We start from the raw sequence: 21,400 nt of genomic DNA, 5'->3' as shown, positions 1-21,400 counted from the left end.
CAACGGGCGGGGTGTGTGGGAACGTGAGCCAAATGTGGTGCTCGGAGCCCAGTGCCTGTGGCCTCCGCCTGAGAAGGAGTAGCCCCTGCACAGGGACTAACTCGCCCACCATCCTTTACCTCCCACAGCAGGACTTCCAGTTCCCAGACCACCAGCCACGGGGTGGACAGAGACCGGCAGGGACTCCCAAGTGGGGCAAGATGCTGAGTCTTGGGTTAGTGCCCGGGAAAGACGCTGAGGGAACAGGAGATTGAAATCCCAGCGGAGACCGGCTCTGCGAGGGGCCGAGCCTCCTGGAGAACCTTGGCGAGGAGAGAGTGTGCATCTGGCATGTAGGAGGGACATGAGTAATCTTTGTTGTAGCCACAGCGGGTCAGATTCGACATGTTAAGGCTTGAGCTCATGGATCCAAGGTCCAGACAGGGTGGCTGCGCTGAGAGGCAGTTAGACTTGTGCTCTAGGCAGGATGGAGAGGTGAGGGCCGGAGCAGCCATGCTCACCTGGGACTTGAGGAATCTTTGCAACTGAGTGGAAAGAAATTGCAGTGGTCACCTGGCTCAACCTCACCACCCTGGGCTTTCCTGGTTGCACCAGCCAATGGCTTTTAAGTTTTTGTTAAGAGGGTCGATAAGCCTCTATGGCAGTGAATAGTTTTAGTAGATGGTTGCCCTAGCCTGTCTCCTGTGATATGCGCATGTCAGCAATCCTCTTTCCCTGAGAGAAAGCGGGAACACTAACTCTCGGTGCCCTCAGACCTTGATGGTGTCTCCCCTGGCCCTTGGTCTTCTCTTCTCTGGATGGTCCACCTCCACTGGCTCATTTCCAGACTTCAGTCAGCCTGGTCATCTTCTCTAGATGATTTCAGCTTATTGACCTCATTCCTAGAAACAGTACACCCCACTGGGCCCATTCCCCAGACGTGGAGGGGAAGGCGGCTTTCCAGAGGACCATAGGAACAGGTCAGCGCTGGCGTACACCCATCGCGTTGCTGTCTCCAAGGAAGAGACCTCATGGTGGGAGGGCATGTGAAGCACGCTGTCCAGTCACGGCAGCTGGGAAGCAGGGAGAAAAGGACGCGGGAAAGATGGAGTCCCCAAAAGGCCAGCCCGCTGGCCCAGCCCCGCCTGCCTAACTTAGCACCCAGTGGCCCCATTCAAAACACTACTCCACCAAATGAATTAACCCCCTGGAAAAATTAAATCCCCCACAATACGATCATTTCTTAAAACCCACCTCTAACCCTTGCTGCACTGGGGACCATGCTTTCAACACACGGGACCTGTCCGGATCCGAGTGATAACAGAGTTAGAGAGGAGCTAACCAGGAACCGGTGACACAGCAGGCTTTTCAGGTGAAGTGTCACTGTAATTGAAAGAGAAGCTAAAGGGGAGTGTGTCCAAGGATTTTTTTAATGATTTGAGTTAATGTTCCCCAGATTTGGGAGAGGGAAGGGTGGACAGGGTTGGCTGAGGAGTCTTCACAGAGCAGAAGAGCTGACCGTCAGCAAGAAGCAGAGGGCTGGGACCCAGACCTCAAGGCTCATCTAGGGAAGGGGAAAGATGGGCTCTTTCTCTGGAGGCCAAGAGGAGGAATTTGAATGAAGGCACCTTCCCCAGGGATGGAGTGGCTGATGGATTTGGGGAGGACTCCAGAAGAATTGCACTCTTTGGGGTCAGCTGAATTGGAGTGAGGGAAGGAAGGGGCAGAGAATGGAGTCATGGATAACTAAATTTCCAACTCACTTTACTGAGTGGACAGTGGAGCCACAGCTGAGCTGGGAATTCTCACAGGAGAACAAGGCTGGGCCGGGGGGCAGGGGGGGCGCTGTGCAAGTTGATTCTGGAGCATATTGGGTTTCTGGTGCCTGTGAGGCAAGGACAAAGCTGGCCAGAGCCATCCCCCTCAGAAACTCCAGCCATCCGTGTGTCCTCCTGTCCTGCCAGGTCTCGCCGACTGTGCATAATGGTCTTTGATGACCACAGTGTCCTTGTTAGTTCTGTGATGTGTTTAGTTGAACCTGGTGTCTGTGTTCCTGATCTAATCACAAGCCAAGTAGCCACAAGACGCCTGCAAGCCTGTGGCTGTCCTTCAAACCGTGCAAGTGATGAAAATAGACAGGATATGCAGATCCGCCTCCCAGGTCCATACAGACCTTACCTCAGGCTACCAGATTAGCTCCTTTGCCCACTAATGTCCCCTAGGATTTGCTGATTTGAAAAATCTCACCGACCCAGCCTGTGTCTCCGTGCTGATTCTTGCGTTCTGTCTTTCAGATATACCAGCACTCCTACACTGGATATTATGTCCTCAGCAAACTTCCTCACGGGTAAGACGGTGCTTTCGTTTTCTTCTACTTAGAGATCTATTCAACCCTGAGAGCAAGAACTGGGCTCCCTGACCTCTGCAGGGAAGTGTCCTTGTGTTGCTGAATCTGGCTCCTTCCTAGTTCACTGCTAGAAGGACACTGGTGGGGGGGGGGGGTTCACTTGGGTCCAGCTGCTGGCCCATTTGTGAAGCCACTCTGCCGCTTCCTGCTCTGGTTCCTGCAGCCTCGAGGCTCCGCAGAGTGAGATTCCCCCTGCCTCACCATTAGGCACAGCCCGTGGTTGGCCTAGGATGCCCAGGAGGCTCCCGGTCACAGCCACACTAGTGCCTTGAAGCTCCCACTGCACCATGTGGCCTCACAGACATGCAGGACAGTCCATGAGGAGTGAGGAGTGAGGAGCCCTGTGCCTTCAGCTGTGCCTTGTACCAGGCAGCCGTAGCCACAGGTTGGAAGAGCTGGCTGCTCAGCTCCCCCTGGGCACTTCAGTTTGTGCATGGTGGAGGGTCTTTCTGGCAATGCATTCCCAGAAGTGAGGTCTCAGTGCCCGCTTCCGACTGGGCCACCCGTCTTCATGCTGGTTCTGCCTTGTATTGCACTGCTTGGCTTCTCGGTCTCTCGAAAATGCATGATGCAGAGCCCCAGAGTATATGTGGGAGGGTAGGATGGGAGGGCAGGACGGGAGGGCAGGTGTGACGTTTCAGTTTCCAGCCGTGGGCACACAGAGCCACACGGCATCTCCAGGCCTGTCTGGTAGCCTCACTCTTGGACCCCGAGGGTGGTGAGGGCTGGCTGGAATCTGGCGAGGCCACGGTGGGGTCAGCGCAGAGGCTCAGCAGCAGGCGACGTCCCGAGTTCTCACCCTCGTTCTCTCCTAACTCCTCTCCTCTCCCTTCCCGCCCTCCACCTCTCCTCGTCCCTCCTGGGTCTCTTGTCCTCCCTGAACTTCCTGTTCCCCACCCCCTTTCCTTCATCTACCCTCCCTGCTCCGTCGTGGCACTTAGAAAAGGCCAGGTGCTCAGGAAGAGCTTAAAGAAACCAGCGTCAGGGGGCTCCTGTGGATACTTAGGTAGCGCCATCCTGATTTTCCCAGAGCTGCGACCCACGGCAGGAGCTGCTCTAAAGCATCGTGCCTGAGGGCAACACCTACCTCAGCTGCATCTGCTTTCCACCCAGCGTAGGTAGCACTGGGCATGTCCCCGGAAGACAAAGGTGGAGAAAAATATTTTGTTTGGACTTCAGACAAAGAAGAGATGCATGCATGGAGACAGGCAGCAAACTGTGATGGACAGATGCTGTCCAATATTTCAAAAAATTAAGCCAAAGACCGCTGGGGCTGGGGCTGGGGCTCAGTACTACAGAGCTTGCCTTGCATATGTGAAACCCTGGGTTTGAGCCTCAGCATCATTATTATAAACTAATAATAATGCATGTATGTTGTTGTTATTATTGTTATTATACCAAAGAAACTGAAGATGGACTACCCTCGTAAAAATAGTGTCTCCATAGGAACCTTTCATCAGAAACATTTCAAGTAGAAACTCAGATGTTCTTCAGTAAAAAGAAATTATTCTATTCCTTTTCAAGCAGATATATGTCTTCAATGGTCATGGCAGGCAGGAATATAATTATGCATTGAGATTTATCTACTGCTGGGAACAATAGAATTTGTTATAGATGATGGATCTTTCATCTCATCTTACATAAATTTGTGAGACACAAAACTCTAAAAGCAGTTTATTTCTAATGCATTGTGATAATATTTTACTGCACCAGTCAGAATTTAGCAGGAACAGAGTCTAAGAACTTGGCACAAGAGTTCGCCAAACAAGCTGGCAGGCTCAACAAGTGAAGCTCAGTTTGCACTCTCAGAGCCCTGGAGGCTTGCTCAGTCCCCTTCCTAGACGGTGCCAAGGAGTAATGAGCTGCTTTTGGCATCTTAAAAACAATGAGAGTAACAAACCACCATCATTAATGGCTGTGCTTTGTGCACCTTTCCCCTGTGCCACAACCTTGCAAGAAAATTTCTCCTATTACCATTTTAAGTGAGAGCTCAGAGAAATTAAGTCACTTGCCCAGAATCTCACAGCCCACAGACAGGAGAGCCAGATCCCGATGCAGGGCAGGCTGACGCCAAACCCCCTGCTATTAAAGTGACCCCTTGGGTTAATTCAAATTAAGATCAGACTTAATGATGAGGAGAACGTGCATCATAGCTACAAAGGTCCGGTTTAAGTGAAGCGCTGGTTTATTTCTTCCTGAGCATTCTTGATCGATTGGAAGAGACAGCAGATGGATTGTTCCGTTTACACCCTCTGGTGGGCATGGAAGTCAGTGTCCCTTCCTGCCACCACTTTACCCACAAATGTCACCAAAATGGCACTGCTGTATCTCCCTCCCCTCGTCTTTATCATAAGACCAGTGATGGGCTATTCATCAACTGATTATTTTGAGTGTTGTCCAACTCCTGTTTGAATCAGAACTGCCCTGTACACTTTCCCAGGTGGCAGAAGGACAACCCTGGGACCTACAGCTTATGCTGTGGGTGGGTTTCAGAGAGAGGAGAGCTCATTTATTTGGTAAAAATCAAGATATCACTATTAAAATTTGCAAATTTACATTATTCATATACAAAAGCCTAAGAGTCTTCCTGAGAATCCTGAAGACGGACATTGGCACCCCTTCTACTAATGCCCCTGCCTGTGCTTCCACAGCTCCTTCCTGGGAGCTAGAACCTCAGACTTCCCCACCAGTCACACAGATGTGTTGGATAATTCTTCAGCGTCCTCTTCCTGCCTTCTTTTTTGCAAGTGATGAAGGAGAATCTGGAGAGGGCGCCCCTCTGTCCTACTCCTGTGTTCTTCTATCACATGCGCTAGCTGCTGTCCTTCTGTGGTTTTGACCTTGAGGGTGGGGATAAGCGTGCCCCTGGTGGCCGGAGCACCAGGCGTCTGCTCAGCATTTCTTCAAGACCACTTACCTGGAGGCGGATCCACTAGACTTGCACACACCAAGTTTCCAAGAAGTGTATTCTTAAAGAACATGCATCTTTTATGCAAATTTGTTTACATAAATGGATTAAAGCTGGTTATTTTTAATCATAGGCATTTCACTAAGTGTTTATAGCGTTATCTCAACAAAATACATCCATCTTGCACAGTAGAGATTCTAGCCAGCTAAATGTCCTCTGTTATGAGTCTCCTATGTGTTTCAGACAAGATTTTTTTGTAGATTGGCTGCCTTGTGACATTTTCCTGGCACAACATTTTTTTTAATTAGTTTCGCCTTTGGCTCAAGTCCTTTTAAAAAAATGTACGTGTGTGTGCATGTGCTCAACTTATACAATCTCATATCTATTCTGTTCTGAAAATCATAAAGAGTAGAGAAAATCAACGCCTTTTATAACAGAAATCCATTTTTAAGAAAAATTGGACCTGCCCTTTCATTTGGGGGCCTGGCAAACTCAGAGGAATCACCAGGGGGACTGGCAGGTGTTGTTTTACGAAGGTCCTTCTGCCTGGAGTTGCACCCTTAACTATACAGACTGGGGTGCAGAGGGCTCCCCACTGTTTAGGAAGCACATGTACCAGTGCCCAGTGCCTCGTGTAGCAGTGTGACGTGGGCATCCAGGACCGTAGCCCTGCAGTCTCAGAGCCCTGCAGGCACATGCCCTCTCTGCCCCCGACTGCAGCTGGGTGCCCTAGAGAACTGTTCTGCTTCCACAGTTCTTAGTTTCCATACTTTAAAAAAGATGATAGTAGCAGCGCCCACCTCCCAGGCTGCTTGTGACAACTCAGGGGATGATACACGTGAAATGCAGAGAGGAGAGTTTGCTTTTGGTGAGCTCTTCATTCTTAATATTGTAGTATGTACCTGATATATATTTATAGTCTTGTAATTAAATATTATCAGACTACTTCCTAGCCAGCCCAAATCCCCACTGTACAAGGACAGCTGTAATATGCCTCTACAATAATGAAATTTCCTCTAATTATTTTTCTAAAACAGGGCTTGTTCCATGACACTTGAGTAATTCTGCAGCCCATGTAATTTTAATTTCCCTCTTAGAAGAGGTATTTGTAGCCTCATCTATGTACAGTTCTAAATGCTCAATGAATTATTTTTATCTCATCTTGTTTTGACCTAGTGCAGTTAATTTTTAGCCATTCTTGTTTAGCCCCCATTGGAAGCAGTAAAGTCACTGTGAGCCAGCAAGCTTTACTGAAAGACTGTATCAAGCCGCGGAAACTTGGTTGATATTTATAAGAAGATTTTCTTACAGAAAAGGAAAGATACAGAATTGCATAGCAACATACAGTAAGGTACACCCAGTGGGCGTTTTAAATCTGGGAAGGAAGAAAGGAAGGGTCTGGGTACCCTGATCTCAGGAACAGCCTCACGGGGGAGGAGCCGGGCCTGGCAACCAGTTGGTTTGTTGGTTTGCTCTCGTGGTCAGAGACGGGAAGGAGCAGCTCTAGGCTGGGGAGGGCACATGTGCAGCTTGACCTTCGCGATGCGCCAGTGCTCTGGGATGCAGGAGGTACTAGGCAGGCTCCAGCTGCTGTGTGCCTGGGACACCACAGCGTAGAGTGAAGTTGGGGGAGTTTTAGGGTGTGCCTGGAGTGCAGGCAACCTCAGCACCACCCGGCGTGGTTGGCTTTTACAATGAGAACGTGGCAAAGGTTTTGAGTAGAAGGGAGGAGACATGACGGATGGCATGCTGGGTGCTGGCGCAGGGTAGACTGAAGGGAGGTGAGAGGTTTCTAGACAGTGAGGGGGTCTGGGGAGGGGTCATGCAGGTGTGGACGGCTTGAGAGCCCAGCCAGTGCGGAAGCCATGTGGAATGTGATTACGGGAGGCTGGAGTTCTCTTAGAAGATGGAGACAGGTTTTTGTCTGCTTCCATGCCCCTCTAATTAAACCTGTATCGTGTTGTGAGTTGAGCCTGGTGCATGAGAAGACTCCGGCGTGCATTCAGGATGGAAGCACTAAAATCCTCAGCTCCAGCGCCTTTGCCCCCTACAGCTTAGCACTTTGCCTTTCCGAGTTTTCCTATCAGGTGTGCGAGTCCCTGGGCCTGGTGCTGGGCACGTGCAGACAGGCTTGGCTCTCCAGAGCACCAGCCTTCACAGCTGCCAGGGGTCGCCTGCTTGAGCTGTTTCTGTACCATGGGGCAGTTCCACTGTGAGAGGAAGAGGCCATCTTAGCATGGGTCTTGACATTTCTGCTGTAGCCTCAGGGGCCAGAGTCCCACTGCATTTGACCTCTATGGTTTTCAGAACTGTGGACAGCTCCTAGCTCTCTCTAAGACCTGGACTTGCTCTTCTCTGCTTCTCTCTCCCCCTCCACTACTGTCTTCCTCCCCTTCTTCCCTCCAGTTGAAATCCAACCTCTTGGCAAGCATTACCAGAAACCATGGCTCTGCAGTCAAATGGACCTGGGTACAAATCCCCGTGAGCCTCTCTGCCTGGGCAGCCACTCACCTCCCTGGACACGATCACTCGTGTACAAATCCTTGCTGTGTAGGACTCTGTGAAGGTCTTGTGCAGTGTGGCACTACTGAGGTGTGAGTCTGGGCACCTTGTGGGTGCACAGAAAGTCTACAGGCTCCATTCCTGGCAGGCACCAAGACCTTCCACGATGTGGCCAGATCTAATCAATTAGCCTTCCCCAGGGTCTCCCGACCCTTGGGATAGAACACAGACTTCAGCCTCACTGCTAACTCTGATCAATCCACAGTGGCTCCCTGGAGCGGGTGTGAGCTGGACAGAGTCTCCGTGGCTCCACGGGAAGGCAGGCCATATCAGGGAGCTGCTTGTGGTGACTCGGGAGGTGCAGACGTTTGCCCCCCGCCATCTCTGGGTGCCTCATTTCACACTCCCACACATCGGCACATCAACGGGTGCAACGAGAATCTCTGGCTCACTGTGCGCCGTGTCCAAGTCCTTCTGATCCTCAGGCCCGACTGACAGCTCTTGCTCTTAAGGTCTTCCACCAAGACCTGAGTCACGAGAGGAGACTTGGCTTCCCACGCCACGCGGTCCTTGCTCCTTGCTGCTGCCCCTCCTGCAGGGAGGTTGGCTCAGGGATGTCCAGGACTGTGTGCAGTGGCCTTTCCCCGACGGCTCCTCTCCTTCATTCCTTGGGCGGTGCCCGTTGTACCCGTGGCTGTGGCACAGGCGGCACCTACACGGAAGCTGCCCCAGCAGGTCCTGCTCTTTCCTGCTTAAGTCCCAAGTGGAGCCTGTCGCTGGTGAGACCCCCCGCTCCCTGCACTGGGCTTTCCAGTGGGATTGGCCCCTGTCCTTGGGGACTTCCTTAGCCCATCCGACTGGGGCTGTGAAAACACGCCTGGCTCGTCACTCTTCCAGGCTCTGGGCATCCTTCACGGCATGTTCATGTCTCCCTTCCCTGGCCCAGAGGGGCCCATAAATGCCAGTTGTCTGTTGGAGGAAGTGAATTAGGTAGCTAAACAACATAGATCAGCAGGAGGGGCGAGCCTGGACACACCCCAACTGAGTGAAGAAGACCGAGGAGCCAGTGTCCTGAGCCACCTGGGGCTGTGGTGTGGACTGGTCAGCGGGGCCACCCCTCCTTGCCTGCTGCCTTGCTGAGTGCCACCAGGGCTGCAGTTGTCTATGGAACAGCCACTGAGAATTCTCCTGAAACATTCATTTCCTGGTCATCTCAGCAGGCGCAGAAGTAGTGCTGGATCTAGGGTTCACCGAGCTCTGGACTATTTCTATGATGCCGAGAGGCTGGATTTGGCCCCTGCCTGAATGGGGAATGACTTGCTGGTGCTGAGGGTGGAACCTGAGGGCCTCCCCAAGGCCTGACAGGCCCCGCCCAGCTCAGCCCACCTGCGTCGGCCTCTGTGAACTCCCTGCCTTCAGTGGCACCTTGACTCTTCAGGCCACCTGTCACCTGGCTTTCCCTTCTATAAATCGCAGCGCTCCTCAGTCTGGCTGCTCCTCCCAGTTGATCAGACTGCACAGCTCACTTGCCCTTTCCATCTTTTGCCTATTCCTCTGTCGGCGGGTAGCCAGTCCAGCCAGGGGAGCCGGGCAGCGTCCCTGGGCTAGGCTGCCGGTGGCCGTGCTCAGTCCAGGCGCTGCCGTGCCAAGGTCACACTGTGGAGATGAGGCAGCTGCTCCTCAGGGCCTTCACCCTCCCCATAAAGGGGCGCATCTCCCCCTTTCCCAGGCCTGCCCACATTCACATTTCCCAGGGCTCCACCTAGTGGACGCAGCCATTAGGTGGACCGTTTGGATTCCTGCCTCTTGGGGACCTGTGCTGCCGGCAGACATGCTGGTTCCAAGCCCTCTGTCTAAAGCTTCCCGTGCCTTTGTTTTGCTTTGTTGTTCTTTTCCCATCCAGCGGCTGCCTTCCTGTCTTGGGGAATCACAGGCCAATTTTAATTCATGAAAACTTAGAGGCATATCAGAGACCAGGCAGGAGAGCCGCGAGCTGCCTGGGGGGGTAGCTGCTCTCCCCGCAGAGCTCCGTGAGGAGCGTGTTCAGTGCTCAGGCTGCGCCCTGGACAGCCCAGCTGGTGAAGATGCTGTGCCCTCGTTCCGGGGACAGAGCAGGTGGCACCCAGAGTGCTCCAGGCACAGGTTGGATGGTGACAAGACCCTCGCTAGCCCTTCCTGTCTGGTGGAGGGCAGGAGGGGGCTGCAAAGACGGAGAAGGGCCGGTCCTCTAGACAGGGTGGTAAGCTGGTGAGAGAAGACGTGTGGAGCATGCGGCTTGCAGTTTACCTACAACAGTCCGCACTTTGAAATGTACAGCTCAGTTGATTTTGGCCCCATCTCCCCCGATGCCACCCCCCTCCACCCCCGAGGCTCTCCTGGTGCTGCCTCTGCCATGTCCCTTTGCCTTTCTAGAATGTGCTATCAGTGGAGCTTCACAGGGCGGCTTCTGAGTCTGGCTTCTTCATGAGACACTGACTTTTATAGTCACCCTGTTGCCGTGAGGGTCTGGAGTTCATTTTGTCGCTGTTGAGGAGTGGTCTGTTGCGCGGATGCATACCGTGTCCGTTCACCCCACACTTGCTTGGCATTTGGGCTGTTCCCCGCTGGGGGCTCTGAAGCATGATCGTGGTGAGTGTCTGCAGTGGACACGTCTTTCCTTCTCCATGATAAATGTGGACCTATGTCTTCCCTTCCCTTCTACCTGGAAGTAGAAGTGTTGTCATACAGTAAATGTGCTTAATGACAAACTGCTGTCCCACGTAGCTGCGCCACTCAGGAACCTCCTTGACCATTTTCAAACAGTCTACACCATAGAGTTGTTTCCAGCCTCTGTCCTCCATGTGGTGACCGCATGGCTGGAGCAGTTTGTGTGCCCTGGGATGGCTTTATCTGCTTCTGGGGGAGGTGCCTCGGGATTGTCCCCCAACACCAGCCCATGGCTTCTTTCTCCACCTGGCCTCCGGGGCCTCAAGGGTGAGTGTCCAATCTGCAGACTCCCCTGTCTTTTGTCCCCACAAATGACCTGTGCAGCACACCATGAATGACAGACGGGAGCTGGAGAAGTCAGCAGCGAGGCCACGCAGGAAGCAAGAGCCGGGAGGTGGAGGGCCTCCCCGGGGAATGGCGCTGTGGCCTGGGCCTGGGCCTCAGGAGCGGGGAGGCCGGTCTGCTCGCTCAGGGAGTGCAGAGGTGTTAGGAAGGCATTTCTTTACAACAAGTGCCCTCTTTGTCCTCCTGAGGACCAGCTCCAGAATGTGCATGGCCCTGCCACCTGGGCCTGGACTCGCTCTGTTGCTTCACGGTTTAAGGGGTGAGCTCAGAGCACTGCACTTGGATGGGCTAGAGGCCTAGGCAACAGGAAACAGTCTTTGGACATCAGGGTCTGCAGCTCGGGCTGGCCACCGTCAGGAAGCAGCCGTTCTTGGAGGGGCATGATAATTTTTTTCTGACTTCTTCATCCATTTTTCCTTATATCTTCACCACCATGAAAGAGATGGTAGGTGCTGCTGGGCCTCCCTGGGAGGTCAGTGGCTTGCACAGTGCATGGCCCCAGCTGCATATTGAACCAACAGGTACCTCTACAGACACCTGCTGTGGACAGCTCAGGAGAGGACAGCTGTGCCTGTCCTCACAGAGAAGGCCCACTTCCCGGACAAGGGCAGAAAACCCAGGGCTCCCTTGGGGGATGATGGCAGAGTTGCCAGGGTGTCAGTCACACGGGAGCACATTGGCCTGCAGGTGCCGCCATGTCCAGAGCACTCAGATCAGAAGAGGCCAGAGTCTTGTCCAGACGGGGGATGGGTTCAACCCTACGTGCCTTTTCTACATCACAAAAGGAAGGAAGCCAGCACACACGGGTGGGGGGGGGGGTGGAGGGGACAGAAGTTCTGGGAGTTAACCTTTTTATAAACACAGGGTCTAGACAGCCAAGTTCCCATTGGCTAACATGAAGGTCAGGTACTTCCTAACTCATGTTCATCACATCGATGCCCTAGGGCAAACTGCTGTTAAAATGCTTGTAGGAGCTCTGAGGACCCTGAAGCATACACACTGACAGCTTCCTAAGTACCTGTGCTATACTAGGTACTAGTACTGCACTAATTACTAGTTCTGCACAAGGTACTAATATTACCCTAATTCCCATGCTGTAGTAGGTACTAGTATTGCACTAATACTGTCATCACACTACGTCCTAATACTGGTAGGTATCAGCAGAGCACTAGGTACCTGTACCCTACTGGGTACTAATACTACACTAATACCACTATTGCACTGGGTATTAGTACCATACTACATACCAGCATTGCACTAGAGCCAGCAATGTATCAAGTACTAGTACTGTACTAGGTACCTATACTACATAAGATAATAGTACTGTATTAAACACCAGTATTGCACTAAGTATTAGTAGTGCACTAAGCATCACCATTGCATTAGGTATAAGTAGTATACTAGACACCAGTATTATACAAGGTGTCAGTATTGCACAAGGCACTAATACTGTACTAGATACTAGTATCTCACTAGGTACCAGTATTACACAAGGTACCTTCATTGCACTAGGCTCCATGATTGCACTAGGTATCAGTATAGTACTAGGCATCAATATTGCATTTGATATCTATTCTATACTAAGCACCAGTACTACACTAGTTACCAGTACTGAACTAGGTAACAGCATTGCACAAGATACTAGTATTACACTGAATATCAATATTGCAAGAGATCCCAGCATTGCACTTATTATAAGTACTATGCTATGTACTAGTATTATACTAGGTACAAGTACTGTCCTTGGTAATCATATCCACTAGGTAGTAGTACTACACTAGTTACTTGTACTGCACTAGGTACTAATATTATACTAGCTACTAGTCTTGCATTAGGCTTCATATTACACTAAGTACTTTACCACATTGGGCACTAGATACCAGTATTATACTAGGTACTAGTACTGCACTAGGCCCATTATTGTACTAGGTGCCAGTTTGCCTTAGGCTTCATATTGCAGTAAGTACCTGTATTTCACTAGATTCTGTATTATACTAAATACCAGTACTACCCTAGGTACTGTGGATCACTGGGGAAAAAGAAAACCCTTCTGATACTCCAGGATCCCCAGCCCTTTTTGTGTAGTTTATGTGGTTTGAGCCCCTTCTGTATGGTCTGTGTGGTTGGCGAGACCACACTCCCCCAGTTAGACAGGCAGCGCCCTGTCCTGGAGTCACTAGGTGCAGGTTTGAACCTGCATTGTCAACGCATGTGAGAGTTCTGCTCTTTTTTTCTGGAGTTCGCGCCCCAGTACCTCTGTCCCCTCCAACTGGCCGCACTTAAGCTGCACGGTGTTGGCTGTTAGTGATTGGAGCATCACCCGGAGCCGGGGCCATCTCCGCCTACCACAGGGGCCTCATTGTGTCAGTGCGCGCCCAAATTGGCACAGCTGCGGAAGACTCCTGTCTGTAAGGACTGAGCCTTCTCTCCAAATTGCTTCAGTGACATTAATCATCTCCGCATGATTCCAGGTCCAGCCTTCACAATTTACAGATGGGCTGCTGGAGGAAAGGGACTAGGCGACTAACTCTGGCCATGGAGGAGACCCCGGCCAGCATTGCCTTCCCAGCTCCCTGCAGCTGCAGCTGCCAGCCCTCAGCCCAGGGCACCCTCATGCGTCCTCAGGTAACAAGATTGTCTCAGGCCCTTTTCTTCTAACAAGGTCCCAAATTAGGTAAGATCAACAGAAAGGCCTCAGCAGGCCAGAGCCGGAGGAGGAAGAGGCTGTCAGCGAGCAGGACGCCATCTTGAGAGGCAGTGGAATTTTCCAGCACTACGGTTTCTCTGCAGCTGCAGGCACGCCAGCCGGTGCCAGGACCCAGGACCGGGATGCGGGAGGAGGACGTGGTCCCAGAGCAGCCCTGCCCCGGTCCTGCTTGCTGCCTGCTGGCTGCCTGGAGCGTCGCTCTGGGCTCTCTCCTGGGCTGTGAGCTCCGTCCTGGTCTCTGTTTCTTCATCCCCTACCTGAGCCGCAGAGCTCTGGGGCGGACTGGCTTCTCTCTACTTTTCTTCAGTCCCATTCATCATCCCTGAGTTCAGGCCTTTTTGTTTTGCACAGTTAAGTTGAAATTTTAAAAATGATTCCTTGGAGGGCCTCATGATTGTCCTCGGGAAAACAGATGCAGCTCTTGATGAGGTGGGACGTCGTCAGGGCCACGGCCAGAGCCAGGAGCGCCTTCCTGCACGTGTAGCTGCCCTCAGGTTTGGCCGGGCGAGTGCCCTGCATCCCCAGCTCCTGCTGAGAGCCAGGGCCGCCCCTGTGGTCAGAGCTCCCCTGAGCCCCAGGGGCTGCTCTTCAGCTGGGCCAGGGTGCAGCCTCGCGTGTTTCCACACCTGGAGTTCAGGGTGTGAGCACATTCCCCTGCATCCAGCTGACGTCTGCAGGCTGGCCACGGGCATATTGGTCAAGAGCGTGAAGGGAGGGGCTGAAAGCAGTGACCACTCCCCTGGGAGAGGCAGCCACCCTTCTCAGGGAGCAGCACCGCCCGCCACACAACACTGCCAGGCTCCAAGCCCTCTGCCCCTGACACACGGGGGGATCCTCTGAGTCCTGGGAGGAGAGGAGCAGACCCACCCGTGGCCACTCACCACCAGGAGACCTGAGGCACCCTTGCAGAGGAGCCCATCCAGGGCAGGGGTGGACCCCGGTCCGTCCACCTGGTTCCTGAGGTGGCAGGTGCCCCAGCGCCTTCAAGGAGGCAGAGCAGGGACAGTGGAGGAGCTAGAACAGCGAATCACACGTCCCCCCTCCACCCGCTGTGCCCATCATTAGCAGCAGCAGCCGCAAAGCAGTGACACTTGCAGGCTGATTCCAGGATCCAGGTGCTGCGCTGAGCAGTCAGACTCTCATTTAATCCTTGCAAGAGCCGATGAGGAGTGACCCTGCCCCACAGAGACGCAAACAGTTCAGGGAGGTTAAGTGATTTGTCCAGAGCCTGTGAACGGCCACTGTGGGGACCCAGCCCACGTGAGTCAAGAAAGGCCATCGTACTCCGCTCAGAGAGTCAGAGGGGGCACGGGCGGCTCCAGTGCTGTTTGCCTGCGGGGATGTTCTGCTGCTTGCCACGCTGACCGGTGCACTCTGAGAAAGCAGGCCTGGGAGGTGGGACCAAGGAGAGGGCACTGGGATGCAGAGCCTGACCCTGAGTCCCAGACTTGTGCAGCCCTGGAGGTGGTGGCCCCCTCCCTGCCCCACTGCACCCACTTCCCCTCCCTCCTCTCTCACTCCGTCCTCCTCCTCCTGACTTACTGTTCTCCTCACACCATGCAACGTGTCCCTTAAACCACACAGCTCAGCCTCAGTGCATCCACAAGGCCTGCAGCCATGGCCTCTGTGTTGGCCTCCTGTCGCTGTGCACCTAGCCCCGAGGATGACCTCTCTTTAAAAGAGGAATGGTTTATTCCGGAGGATTCAGCCCACTGTTGGGTGGACCCGGTGCCTCTGGGCCTGTGGCGGGTCAGCACGCCATGGCAAGGGGGGCATAGTGGGAGGGCCCCACCGTGGCACTTCCAGTGAGGACATTCCAGCTCTATGCCTGCACCCGGGCCGGGCAGGAGGAGGGGAACTCTGGGGCAGCATAGGGTACAGACCGGCCATGGAGTTAGCCGTGTCCGGGGCCTCAGCTGTTGGCCACTTGGGGAAGTATTCATGCCAATGGGCTTCCTGCCCTTAAGGATTTAAATGCATCACTTAAGACATACCTCAAAAAGGGTAGCATGGATCTCTCAGAGCTGCATGAATTCAGGGGTTACTGACCCTAATTAATCCGTAACTGGAGATTAGACTGGATCCTATTCATAATCCCCCCATCTCTCTACTGGTTCCGTTAGTATTTATTGAGCACCTGTTTTGCTGGGCACTTGTCTTGGGCCGGGCGTGTCTGCCTTCCTCTGTCTCCCACTGTGCTGAGTACACAGGAAAATGAGCACACGCAGATTGACATTGAAATGCTGCTTTCTATGCCTTTAGCCATGAAAGCTTAAGAGCCAGAAAAGCAATTTTGAACTTTATTTTCCCCCCAAAGCTGTAGTCTTTAGGAAGCTTTTCAATCCCTCAAAATAGCTTAGAAGATAAATGAGTAGAGTTTGCTGCACTAATTCACTCTTCAGATTTCAACATGATTTATGCCTTGTTTGTTTATTGCTCAAATAAGCAAAATCAGAACGGAGTGCATGTTTATTCTGAGATATGCCAAGTCCAGATCATTTCATTCTTCCTGAATCACTTTTCACCAATCCATCTCCACCCACAGGTGATCCCTCACCAGCCTACTATGGATTCTTTAGAATAAATGAATAAGTAAAATGGGAGGGGGGTGGTGGGAGGGCACAGACCAGCCTAGGACCTCCGCAGCCCAAGCTCTGCCTCTCTCTCTCTCTCTCTCTCTCTCTCTCTCTCTCTCTCTCTCTCTCTCTCTCGCACCACACACGCCGGAGCGTGTCAGAACAGCCCAGTGCGTGGTGGAGATGGACTGTGACTTGGACTACTGGGGGCTTGCAGTGGAGGGCGCTGCCGTGGTCCCCAAGGGAGGCTGGCCCGGGCTTGTCGGAGGGAGGCTGGGTTCCCCCAGGCAGGACTTCCTCAGGAGTCCCTGGTCAGGACTCTTATTAAGTCTGGAGACACCGGGGCTGTGTCTCCACAGGAAATCCGCACAGCAGAGGGATGTCTTCCCACTGGGGTCGCTGCAGCATTGTCCACAATAACCAAGGTGCAGGGTCAGCCCAGGGACCCGTCAGCAGAGGAATGGATAAAGAAAATGTGGCACATGTGCCCAGTGGAGCATTATTCCGCCATAAAGAATGAAATCCTGTCATTCCAGCCCAGTGGATGGAGGGGGGCTGTTAAGTGGAGTGAGTCAGACACAGGGAGACGAGGACGGTGGGAAGTTCTGTGTCGCACGTCACAGAGCAGGGATTGCCGGAGGCTGGAAGGGGCAGAAGGCCGGGTGAGGGAGGAGGACGTGATCAGTGCCACGGTCCACGTGTGGAGACACCACTCTCAGCCCACTAATATTCACGACCAGCGCGTGGTCACTGGAAACAGGACGCAGATCCGTAAAGCTCACCACCGACTCCTGTGTGCCTTCCTCACAGGGGGGCAGGACGGGCAGCCTGGGGAGGGGCGGCTTCGCGGTACCTGTGCTAACTGCCAGTGGTCGCCGGTGCGGGGACGTCGTTCCTTGTCTCGTACAGCGGGGACCCTTGTGGATCCTCCTCCTTCTGTTCTGGGTCAGTTCCAGCGATGTCTACTATGCAGAAGGAACTTAGAAGACTATTATCATAGAGGTTCATCATTTAATAAATGATATTTCTGAAACAGACAATGTCTGAGTGAGCAGCAGGTGGGCAGGGGCAGGTCGGAGGAGGGGACGCTGTGACAGAGGGGTGAGTCATCCTGTTTCTCTGTGTGTGGGTGACAGAATGGCCTCGGGGAAAGGGAGGAGTGAGGAGGCACACAGGCCCAGGGACCAGGAGCCTGTCCCAGCGGCCGAGGCCGCTCACGGGCCTGGATCTAACCCTTCACGGAGGGAAGCCTCTGGCCAGGCAGGGGGTGGCACTTATAGGGCAGGCAGGACTGTGGCCACGTGGGAAGGCCACGTGGGAAGCCCACGTTGGCAGAGGCCAGTGGGCAGGGAGGTCAGGTGGAGCGTGGGGGAGCCCTTTCCATGACGCTGTGCAAACCCAGGGAGGTGCGTGGCGGAGTGTGCCCCAAGGGAACCAGGCACTCGTGAGCGATCCCGTGTCAGACTGGCTCGTCATCATCCCCAGTGCACTGCGGAGACACCCTGTAGATGACTCAGGTTACCCAGGGTGGGGGGAGGGGATGCATGGAAACCGTAGTTTGTTCAGAGTTTCTGTAAAAACTGTTTTTAAAAAATAAAGCCTGCTGGGCACGGTGGCACATGCCTGTGATCCTAGTGGCTCAGGAGGCTGAGGCAGGAGGATCCTGAGTTCAAAGCCAGCCTCAGCAAAAGCAAGGTGCTAAGCAACTCAGTGAGACCCTGTCTCTAAATAAAATACAAAACAGGGCTGGGGGTGTGGCTCAGTGGTCAAGTGCCCCTGAGTTCTATCCCTGGTACCAAAAATAACAATAATTAAAATTTTAAAAAAGCCTATTAACTTAATAAAGATGTCCCAAGAAGGCTAGTGGAAAGGAAAGGCCACGGTGGCCCACTTGGGGACAGGAAGCCCTGGCTTGGACAGAGAGGGGCCAGGAGGAAGGATGGGCAGCACAGTGTGGGAGAGCGAGCAGAGCAGGGCCTGGCAGCGGGTCCTGGGGAAGCCCAGGCTGGGCGCGGGCAGAGGCTGGCTGAGGTGAGGCCGTGGAGGGGGAGCTGGGAGCGGGCACATGTGGCCACCACAAAAGGAAGCGGTGATGGCCCTGGGACCCTCAGACTCGTGCTGTGGCCACTGGGACCACCCAAGGGGCGCAGAGCAGGGCCTGCCTGGGTAGCACCTGGGACAAGCAGAGGACTGGCAGCCGTCCCTCCCGCAAGCTTTCCTTCCTGAGACTAAACGCACCGGACACAGGACACGATCCGGTGGCCCCAACCCGCTCCCTCTGATCCCCGACTCAGGTGTGGAGATGGCTTGCTCCCCGGGCGCCCTCCTCACCTCAGAGCAGGGACCCGGCGGGGAAATCCGCAGTGTTCGTCCCTCGGCCGACCTCGGGCCACCTCCCACCTCCGCCAGCTCCTCTCCCTGTCCCAGGACCCCATGGCCCTCACACCATCTGCCCCCGAGGCCCCCAGCCGCCCCCTCCTCCGTCCTCCTGGTCCTCCAGGGCCCCATGACTTTCAGAGAGCACTGGTCAGTCACTTTGAAGAGTGACCCTCAGTTTGGGTTTTCAGGTGTTTCCCGTGTGGAGGGAGGCTGTGTTTGGGTCAGCGACTCTGTCCTTCCCAGGGTGTCCCGTGACAGCCGCTTGGCTCCTGGTGGCTTGCTCGTGGGATCGTTCCTGCCTTGCAGTTGCCAGGGGTCTTGGGAAAGGGCTGAGACGGAGCCAACCTCTGATTCCAGCCTCCACCAGGGGCCCGGCCTCTGTGCTGGTAGCGGGAGGGACTGGGTTGCCATCGCCCCTTGCGCAATGGAGGAGGAGGGTGCTCTCCTGCCCGTGGCTGGCGTGGCCACTTGTCCAGGTTGCAGTGAATGCCGGATGCCTGCTCCAAGGTCAGGCCCCTACTGTGAAGGTCACTGTCCTTCCAGGGTTGGACTTGGCTGTTGGGAATCCCTTAGGTCAGCGTCGGCATTCTTTCTCCCATCCCTTTGGGAGGGCCTCCTTATTTTCTGACCCACAAGACGCCCAGCGCCTCCTGGACCTCCCCTGCCTCCCGTGCACCTGCCCAGAGGCATGCTTCCTCGTACTGGACGATGGTGTTTAGAGACCAAAGTCTGGTCATCCACGGTGCTCATTGCTCAGGTGTCCCTGCGTCTCGGCCTCTTGGAGGACGGCACAGGGACAGGTGTGTACCTTCACACAGGGACATGTGTGTGTGGAATCTAGCTGTACGTGCATTGAACACCATCAGTTCACATGGATACCTCTTACTCGGGCAACCTGCGCCTCCTCTCGGAGTTTCCCTCCCGCGGCAGAAGGTTCACTGTGGCCTCTGCCTTTCCCTGGTGGTTGGATTCTCTGGTTCAGATCTTTGGTTTCAGATTTGAAAACTGCACCCCTGTGAGCAGCACGTTCGCTCCCTTGACTGCAGATTTATCCACGGTTCTTCTCATCTGCAGTGTCACGGTGTCCCGTCAAGATCCGCCTCCCCGAGTGGCCTGAGGCCGGCCGTTGCTGCCCAGGGCCCTTCAGCATGGTTTTGCAGGAAACCTTCTGTACAGTGTTGGGTCACCCTCTGCCAGACCCACCCTCCCAGCCTCTGCTCTCTGCCATCCTCCTGCCGCCTTCGTACTCTGTAGCCCTAAGAGAAGGATGCTGTGTAGTTTACACAACCACATATTGTTTCCAATTTGTTTATAAAGAAAAATGAAGTTGGGTGACCATAACTCTCTGTGCTCTTGTGCTGTTGGAGATGTACCTTCTTGGATGTGTCCTGTGCGACTGTATTTTACTAACATTGTGAGGTTTCCCTCCAACACGGGCGTACCAACCCCTGTGAGCAGCAAGTATGAGAGAGCCTGTTCCCCTGCAGCCTCGCCAACACCCTGTGACATTCTTCTCTGTGCCCCTCTTTCTCTGGCCAGTCTTGTAGGGGAGAAGTATATGGTTTGATTTCTGCTTCTCTCATTTTATGGGTGCTTTTTCATGTTTGACGGCCATTTTTCTTTCTTTTTTGTGGTTTGTGTGTTCCTGTTTTGTTCTCAGATTTTTATCATGTTTGTCTTTTGTGTGCTCCATTTTCAGAGGCCCCCTTGGAAACCTCTAAGTATTGGGGGCATCAGTGACTTTTGGCATGTGCTATGAACATTCCCAGCGCATCAGTCTGCTCTTGTTTATGATGTTTTTTCCATGCAAAATTTTCAATGTTTCATGTAGTCAGACCCATCAGTCCGTCTTGCCTCTAGGTTCTGAGTCACCCTTAGAAATAGCTCCTCTACCCGTTTATGAAAAAGACATTTGAAGCACAAAAAAGTCAGTGTTTTTAGTACTCTATCTGCGACCTGCAGTGTCCAGCCCCTCTGCCAGGTGCCTCCCCTTATCTGGCCTCCCTTTATCTGGGCTCCCCTTATCTGGGACCCCTCCAAGCCCAGGAACCTAGGGAAGACTACCCTGGAGCAGCACAGACCCCACATTCCCAAGACTTTGCCTCCTGCGTGGTTTTTGTTCATGTGTTTCTTTGTTTTGTTCTGTATGTTGGTCCGCAGTGAGTTCAGAGTTCTCTCCTGATTCCTGCCCCTTCCTTACCTGCTTTACCCTCCTTCCCCTCTTGCCTCATCCTTTGTTCACACAACCCCTAAAACCCAGCATCTTCTTTTCTCAAAGACCATTCCACCATTTTCTCTGGGAATGAATGAGCGCAGTCACAGCCCCAGCTTCGGCTTAGGAAACACGATGTCAAGGTAGAGCGCCCACTGCGCGCCTGCCGGTGCAGCGGGAGCAGGTGCCGCTCCTCCTACGGCATCCAGAGCAAGTGCAGAAGTCGTCTTTCCCACATGTTGAGGGCAGCAGTCGATAGAAAAAGCACCGAGATGCTGAGTACTTGCAATGTTATTAGGGATTGTTCGTTTTTTAAAATCCCCCGTAATCTACATTCATCATGACCTTTAAGGACAGAGAAGACTCTGTTGTCATGGTGTTTTGCGTATCAGTGAATGAAGAATGAAACATTTAGTGATGTTTGATAGGGCAAAAGCTTCCGGTCCCCCCTCTCTCCCCTGCCTCTGTCCCCCCTCTTCCTCTCCCCAGAACACCCCGTCCTGAGACGCTGTTTTTAGATAGTCAGAATGACCTGGAATTGTGCTTAGGAAAGACGGCCGTTAGCGGGCCCGAGGCGACAGTGTGGCTGGGAGTGACACGCGGGGCTGTGTGTGTCCGGGCTTGGCCTTGACGTCCTGGGTATTTTAAAAACTGTCTGTAGACCTCTCTGCATGTTTTC

General features: G+C 53.5%; 1 protein-coding gene across 1 annotated transcript in view; it reads left to right on the top strand.

Moving 5' to 3' along the window:
* Dpp6 (dipeptidyl peptidase like 6) overlaps nucleotides 1-21,400 on the top strand; it is a 618,489-nt gene that overhangs the window by 430,588 nt on the left and 166,501 nt on the right. The window contains exon 6 of the mRNA XM_076831376.2: nucleotides 2,274-2,326. Coding sequence (XP_076687491.2) covers nucleotides 2,274-2,326 — 53 coding nt within the window. The remainder of the gene's footprint in view (nucleotides 1-2,273; nucleotides 2,327-21,400) is intronic.

Source organism: Callospermophilus lateralis, chromosome 1 (assembly GCF_048772815.1).
Source record: "Callospermophilus lateralis isolate mCalLat2 chromosome 1, mCalLat2.hap1, whole genome shotgun sequence".
Taxonomy (NCBI): Eukaryota; Metazoa; Chordata; class Mammalia; order Rodentia; family Sciuridae; genus Callospermophilus; species Callospermophilus lateralis.
Note: the sequence above shows the minus strand (reverse complement) of the source record. Positions and strands in the feature narration are given on the sequence as shown.